Source organism: Momordica charantia (genome assembly GCF_013281855.1).
Source record: "Momordica charantia cultivar OHB3-1 chromosome 6 unlocalized genomic scaffold, Mcharantia_2.0 BLBB01000006.1, whole genome shotgun sequence".
NCBI lineage: Eukaryota > Viridiplantae > Streptophyta > Magnoliopsida > Cucurbitales > Cucurbitaceae > Momordica > Momordica charantia.
The window spans coordinates 24,199,534-24,206,869 of NW_028275164.1; the positions used below are offsets into that span (position 1 = coordinate 24,199,534).

At 35.9% G+C, this 7,336-nt stretch overlaps 1 protein-coding gene across 8 annotated transcripts; it reads right to left on the minus strand.

The window, feature by feature from the left end:
- Positions 1-600: 600 nt before the first annotated feature.
- Positions 601-7,336, minus strand: SR34A (SER/ARG-rich protein 34A). 8 transcript variants are annotated; one of them, XM_088125631.1, is made up of 15 exons: positions 7,085-7,334; positions 5,549-5,812; positions 5,280-5,403; positions 4,941-5,006; positions 4,779-4,853; positions 4,552-4,702; positions 4,380-4,426; positions 4,237-4,294; positions 3,851-3,910; positions 2,551-2,600; positions 2,414-2,470; positions 2,229-2,338; positions 2,079-2,150; positions 1,910-1,946; positions 601-841 (listed from the first exon to the last, which is right to left on the minus strand). In XM_088125631.1, exons 3-15 carry the CDS (start codon positions 5,364-5,366, stop codon positions 821-823), a joined length of 891 nt encoding a protein of 296 aa, XP_087981757.1. In that variant the 5' UTR covers positions 5,367-5,403; positions 5,549-5,812; positions 7,085-7,334; the 3' UTR covers positions 601-820. The 8 variants fall into 8 exon arrangements, 7 of the variants coding, with proteins under 7 accessions (XP_087981757.1, XP_087981758.1, XP_087981756.1 ...); XM_088125632.1 differs by having other exon boundaries at positions 5,477-5,812; XR_015791688.1 differs by having other exon boundaries at positions 1,844-1,946; positions 5,280-5,812; positions 7,085-7,336.

Genomic DNA, 7,336 nt, shown 5'->3' on the forward strand with positions numbered 1-7,336 from the left:
CGACATTTTGAACCTTGATTGGAAGTGATATATTTACATCTATGCACGTTTATTTTCTGTGACTGCTATTTGTTTCCTATTAAATATAAAGGAAGCCTAAGCGACTGCTTTATTTCATACATTTGCGAACAACAGCAACAAGATCCTACGTTAAGAACCAATAAGTTTTTCCAAATACACATTTCTAATTATAAATTATAAATTACGTCAGAATTACGGGCATTGCAGTGTGATATATTTAGTTTTAAAATTTCAAAATTTAGTTCACATTTATTACTCATACAAACAATACAACACATTTGATCGACTCGAAAAGGCCAGTCCATGTGCTAAGTTTCACGGTTCTATAGCTGGACCAATATCACTCCAGAAGAACATTCACCTCAAGAAAAACTTAACCAGTAAAACCAGACTGAAAGAGAGTACCCACAGAGAGTACAAAAATCTCCCCACCATTGATTGCCTGTGAAAAAAACAGAACTCACTTTTTTTTTTAGTTAGAACTAATAATTGCTAAATTTAATGAGCAGAGCAATTTATTTTAACCCAAATCAGTTTTGCAGTTAGAAAATCCTCAACAGTTAATAGGAAATCACAATGTGGAAGTAACTTAAGACATTCAAATACCCAAAAATCTCCACAAGTAGAAATGATGGAACGGCAACAGGTTTTAAAGATATTCATACATCTCATGACATTATCCAGCTAACTCAACTCCTCATAACCAGTCAGCATAAGTCCTAAGCTTAAATAAAAGCCAAGCAATACAGCATAAATCCTCAGTATTATAACCACCATTTCATACAGTCATAGCTGCTCGTCATTCGCTACCTTCCCGCCCCTGAAAAGAGATTTCAGCCTCTGTTAGCACTTCATTATATGCCCTCGTCAAATCTTTTTTTTTTAATTATTTACTACTAGGTAAATTATACTTTTGACTCCCTAGTAACAATTTAATTCCTATTTTCATCACCCTTCCTATTCTTTAATTTAAAGCTCCTTGCAGCAGACAAATGATAGAAATTTAACTTTACAAAATTATTCGTTAAAAAATAAAATATGAGCTTTAAATGACATTGGAATCTGATAGGTAACATTAAAAAAATTTTATTACTCCACAAGATAACTTGCCATGTATTTCTATTGCTCCTCACTACAGGCAAACATCTAGTGAAGTGACCAGAAACTTAAGTTAACCCTGTGAACACTTTAGTTTGAATATCGTATCAGTGTCCAGCACTTATTGGACACTTGAATAGTGAAGTGACCCTATATCATCTTCAATAGTGCTGATTTGGCAAACAATAAACGATAGTATGGAAAATTTTCCACACTACCGTACTACAAGAAAGTTTCCCAACACGGACTCGTATTAGAAACTAGTTGGACAAACTAAATACAAGACTAACACCTGTTGAGCACGTAGATCAAATACTTATTAAGCAAAAAAAAAAAAAAAAAAAAAAAGTTTAGAAACACATCAAACATGTTTGTTTAGGCATTGCCTAATAAATGCACAAGTTAACCGGCTTTAAATTTCCATGTACGTACTAATAAATGCATCATTGCCATGTCTCTCCTAAATTTATAAAAGATGACATATCAATCTTCGTGTCATGTCACGTGCTTCTTAGATATCAAGGTTATAACCTCAAGATTCATTCATCCTATCATTCCAAAGACAACGTGATACCCATGCCACCGATTAACAAACTAAAAGTAACCAGAAGATAATCATGCCCACTCCCTTCACAAATAAAACAAACACACTCATTCTACACCTTCACACAATTTTTTTATACCACTACCAATTGAAGCAGAACATCCAATAGATAGCTAGTACCATGAGCAAAAATGGATTCGTACGAAGTCGGCAGTTTCTGAAGCATTAAAACAGGAAGTTTCATACCTCACGTGGTGATCCAGACCTTGATTTTGAACGTGGTCTGCATATTTTGCCAAAAAAAGGATAAAAAAGGTTCATCAACATTATCTTTCAAGAAAAACCAAACTAAGAAACAAAATGAGAGAGAAGAGAGAGAGAAGGAAAAAAAAAGTGGCTAAAAAGCCATAAATACCTAGAAGATTTAACGGGGGATGGAGATCTTGACCTTGAAACTGATCTAGAAACAGATCGCTCTACTGATTTGCTGCATGGTACAACAAAACATTACGACACATAATAAGAGGCCATGACAGGGATAATAGTAAAACAGAAAAGTTGGTACCTCCTATTTCGTCTAGCACTTCGGCTTCGGCTTTGACTACGACTTCTGCTCCTGCTCCTGCTCCTGCTCCTGCTCCGGCTCCTAGTGGGACTTCCATCATACTTCTTCACCTGCAACCAAATGTTACCACGAAATTATCACGTAAAAAAACTAGAAAAGAGAATAGAGAATAGAGGTTAAGGTACCCGAATGTATGCTCTTGCCCAAGGATTTTTGAATTCAGTATCATCAAGTTTTCGAATCTAAATTACATAAAAAATATTAGTTGTCAAATTGAAATAATACAAGACTTCTGATGAAACGTACTCTTAGAGAAACTTACAGCATATTTCATGTCATCATAGTTAGTATAATCAACAATCCCAAACGTCCCTGAACATGTTGAGTTAAAATAGTAAATATTTATCTAACTATCAAATCAATTTGAAGTAAATTCAGGTTCTGAAATTTGTTGGCACTTGTAAAGAGAGAAAAAAAAAAGGTTAAGTTGAAGTAGTTATAGTGCAAATGATACGCATTCTGTGGTATGTCGCATGCCAAAATTAGAAAAATAAAATTTATTCAAAATACAACCGTAGAGTATAAATTGATGGAAAATCTGTGCCTCCAACTAAGTAGCACAACAAAAAGTAAAGGTAACTTGAAGTAGTTACAGTGCGAATGATCCTCTGCATTCTGCAGTATGTCGCAAGCCACAATTATAAAAATAAAATTCATCCAAAATACAACCCTCGAGTATAGATTGATGAAAATATGTCTCTTCAACTAAGTAGCAGAATAACTTGTTACCAACAAAATACTATCCATACAGCAAAAATCAAATGAAGATGATCGAAAGTTGCAAGAATTATGGCAATTCATGTTGGACTGAGAACTGGGAATGAATAATCAATAACAAGAAGTTACCCTAAGACCTCTTCTCCCCAAAATTAGCTAGACATATCACCACATAGTTTTTCTGTTGATTATCAACTAGCTGAAGACAATATATTCTCTAAAAGATAGATTGAAGATTCATTACCAGCCAAACCCCTCCATACAGAATACTCGATATTCTATCCCATGCTATAAAAGAAAGACGAGTAAAAGTACACACATCACCAGTATGTGGTCATATCTCATGTTATGGCAATTCATGTTGGATTGAGAACTGGGAATGAATCATCAATAACAATAAGTTACCCTACGACCTCCTCCCCAGAATTAGCTAGACATATCACCACTTTTTTTTTCTGTTGATTATCAACCAGCTGAAGACAATGTATTCTCTGAAAGATATATTAAAGACTTCCTACAAAATGCTCAATATTCTATCTCATGCCATACTATAGAGTCAAGTAAAATTACACACATCAGCTATTCCAGGCCCAGGCCAGATCTTGGAAGGGTAACCACCTAGAACTACCAATTGCTATATCGGAAATCTAAGCTACATGGCATTCTTAGCTCATGTGACACAATGACAAAGGGAAGTATCCAAATCCGCATATCACATTGTGTGCCAAATGACGAAATTGGGCCTCAAAAACAACCAGATCAGAACCCCGAATTCCAAGAAGAGCCAAAACAAAATCCATCAAGATTGTAAATCATGGAGAACTTTAGAGAAAATTTAAACTTACAGCTTAACTTGCATTCCTCTAGAGTGGCATACCCAATTCTTATAAACACAGCACGCAGACCTTAAATAGAAAGCAGACCACTTTTCAAATATAAAATACGCCCATCTAACACGTTATGCTCTAAGGTCACCAGAGGAACTTATGCATAAATTAAATATTTAGCAGTAAGAACTATAAATGATGCAAATCTTACATACTTCCTCATCATGTGTGTTATAATTACTCTAGGAACATGATCAGAAATATCCACTAGAGTTGAATTTGTAAAACAAAACAAATGAGCAACATGGGCTTGAGAAATCATTCATCCGTAGAAACTGTTTTGCACATGATAAAAAAGAAATTAGCAATTCTCAGTACAGGGTGAAAGACGTATGTAATTAAACCTTCATTGTCACGAGAAACTTCAGCAAAACACACATCACCAGCCTTGCGCATATGATCCTGAAAGCATTATATCAGTAAAGTTCATTAACATGATCCCGTAGAAGGAAACATCAATCTTTGGTTGAACAATAAAGACGAACACCTTCAAATCCTGCCAAGAAGCAGAAGATGGGAGTCCGCGTACAATAACTGTGATGGAAATAAAAAATTTTTTAGAACATTGAAAATAATATGAACCAAATGCAATATTTCACATAGGCAATTTTGTTGGCAGAATGCTCCCTTAAATAGCAGCATCATATATATTCCTGCACCTCGATATTCTGATCGTTTTGAGACACCAAAACGTCCTCCTCCTCCTCCTCCTCCTCCTCCTCCTCCTCCACCGCCACCGCCGCCGCCACCGCCATAGCTACTACGACGATCACTTGATGACGGACCTCTACCACCATGTGCAAGCTCAACCTAATAAGAAAACTGAAAAAATCAAGAAAAGAAATAGGAATCAGGAAATGAAGGAAAGAGAAGATTTAGTTTTTACCCTTAACCGGCAACCATCAAAATTATATCCATCACGAGCTCGGATTGCATCCTCGGCGTCCCTAACACTCTCAAACTACCAACCGAAAGCACATAATGTCATAAAAGACAATTTTGCAAATGCAGCCAAAAGTAAATAAAAACTAAAAATCAGTAGCAATACCTCCACAAAACAATAACATGGAGGACGGGGTGGAATCTTCAATTCAATATCCAGAATCCGACCATACTGCCAAAGGAAATATTAATCATGTAAAAATTATAAGTTAAAAAAAATTAACCTTAAACATACAGGAACCATAAAATACATGTAAATTTTCTGTTCAAAATAAAAATTTAAAACAGATTTGAATGACTCTGTAAATCACCATCATAGGTGCCTCCCTAAAAAACTTAAAATAATTGAGAATAGTATTAAAATTATAAAATATGAAAAGAGAAAATAACAAGTTTTTGCACAGACACCACATGACAAGAAACAGCTAAAGAAAAAAACATATACCTTGTAGAACAAATCTTCGATTTCATATTCTTTAATGTCTGAGGGCAAGTTTCCAACATATATTGTGCGAGAAAAACGACTACTCATCTTTGAGGCAACAAATTACTCTAAGCAACGGTTATCCCTGCATATGTTATGTCATAACATCATACATCTTAACAACTAATCATCAAAAGGAAAGAAACACCATCTACCACCATATCCAATTGCCATCAGCACCAACAACTTTACTCCCAAAATAAAGCAGAACCAAAAACAATGAAGCAAACCAAGAGAGCAATCCTCGATGTGAGCCCTGCTCCACAACTCCATTGCTCATTTGCTCCAAGAAGCTCCAAAGGTAATCTAATATTGAAATAAATTTTGTATCTCCTCATCCTCTCCAGAATTTTAGCAGTGCATAGCTCTTCTGAGAGTGAGCAAGAATCTCCATTTAAAAAAATAATACCCATAACTCCACAATGATTCTCCCATTCCCTCTCTATATCCCTACGTATGATTGCAATGCTCATATTTGTCCGAGCGCTTGTCATCTATCATAAAGAAAGCATCTGTGTCATGAGATGAGGTAAGAGTGACATACATGTTCAATTTTACCTTACTCAGCTCTCTTTAACAGAATTGAGAAAACAATCCTGAAAAAATATGTAGGATGCCCTCCGTTGATTAACTTTAGATGATCGGTGAAACCCTCAATTATGTTGCATCCATTTCCAAACAGGAATGGTGCAAATGTTTTCTGCCTTTCTTATCAACAAATTTAAGGATATGCCGTATAAAATATAAGAATTTTATTACAAATAGCTAATACTCTTGGCCCAGTTACATTAACTGAGGTCAGTAACAACGCTATATAAAGGAAAATGAAACGGAAAAAACAATAATGTACAATCAATTAACAAAAATCAACAAGCTGGATTCCTGATTACACATTGATTTCCGTAAATCCCAAGTAACAGTACAGAAATTGAGGAAAAGTGAAGCACCAATTCAGTATAGGGGACGCACAGAAGCGTCTTAAAAAAACCTCAAACTTTGGTCCGAAGTTGTTAATAGCTTCAAGGGCTAGCTTTCACGACCAAGTAGAAAAATAGAAGAAAACATAATAAAAGGATTGTTGGGGGAGGGGAGAGGGGGACGAGAAGTTTGATAAATGCTGTAATTGATAAATGTATTCCACCTTGAATCGGCATACATGCAGAAATGAGAGAGACAAATATGAACCATAAAGAAGGTGCTAACCCAGCAGACTATTTTCTCAGTTTTAAAGATCTAAGCAAGGCCATATCCCAAAGAAAAGCAGCTTTTCTGGGTAGATTACACCAGCCACTGCGGTGTAGTATTGATTTCAACGACAAGTGTCCAATGGAAGTAAACTAGGAGGATCGGAAGGCAGAAATAAAATTCAACCAACTAATCAGCTGCTTCAATGTATGAAAGACTATTTTCCGAGGTTTTCCACAACAAACAGGGAAATTAATTTCAAATTACAAAACTGCTTCAGATCGAGGTGTTCTTGATTTAACACACCAACAAAACGCACCAGAAAACAAAAATCGAGCATATAATATCCAATTCAAAAAAAAAAAATCCAAATCCAACCGAATTAACTAAATACCGCATCTTAGTCTAAATATCGAGTGTGGTAACTAAACAAAATGTAAATCCAAGTATGCTACCATCTTATCCATCACCCATACCATAAAACACTCATGTCTGAGCAATCAAATTTGTAAGCACCCAAATGAGCGTAGAATGATTATTCGCTGCTCAGATAGCAACAACGAGTGTTGAGAGGAACGTACCAAAAGTTGGGAGAGTGATGAAGTAGACTGCAGCGAGGAAGTGATGAGCGATAGCGAGAGCAGTGAAAGAGCTGGTGCTTGGGTACTGTGTTCCGGATCCTCCTCCTTCAGCTGCGACCAGACGGGAAAACGAAGGGTTTAGGGTTAGGTCGTTTCGTAATAGAGGATAATATACCACAGCACAACACAACCACGGGCGACGGATTTTCCAAATATCACGATGACATGACGCCGCCCCCAGTTTAATTTATT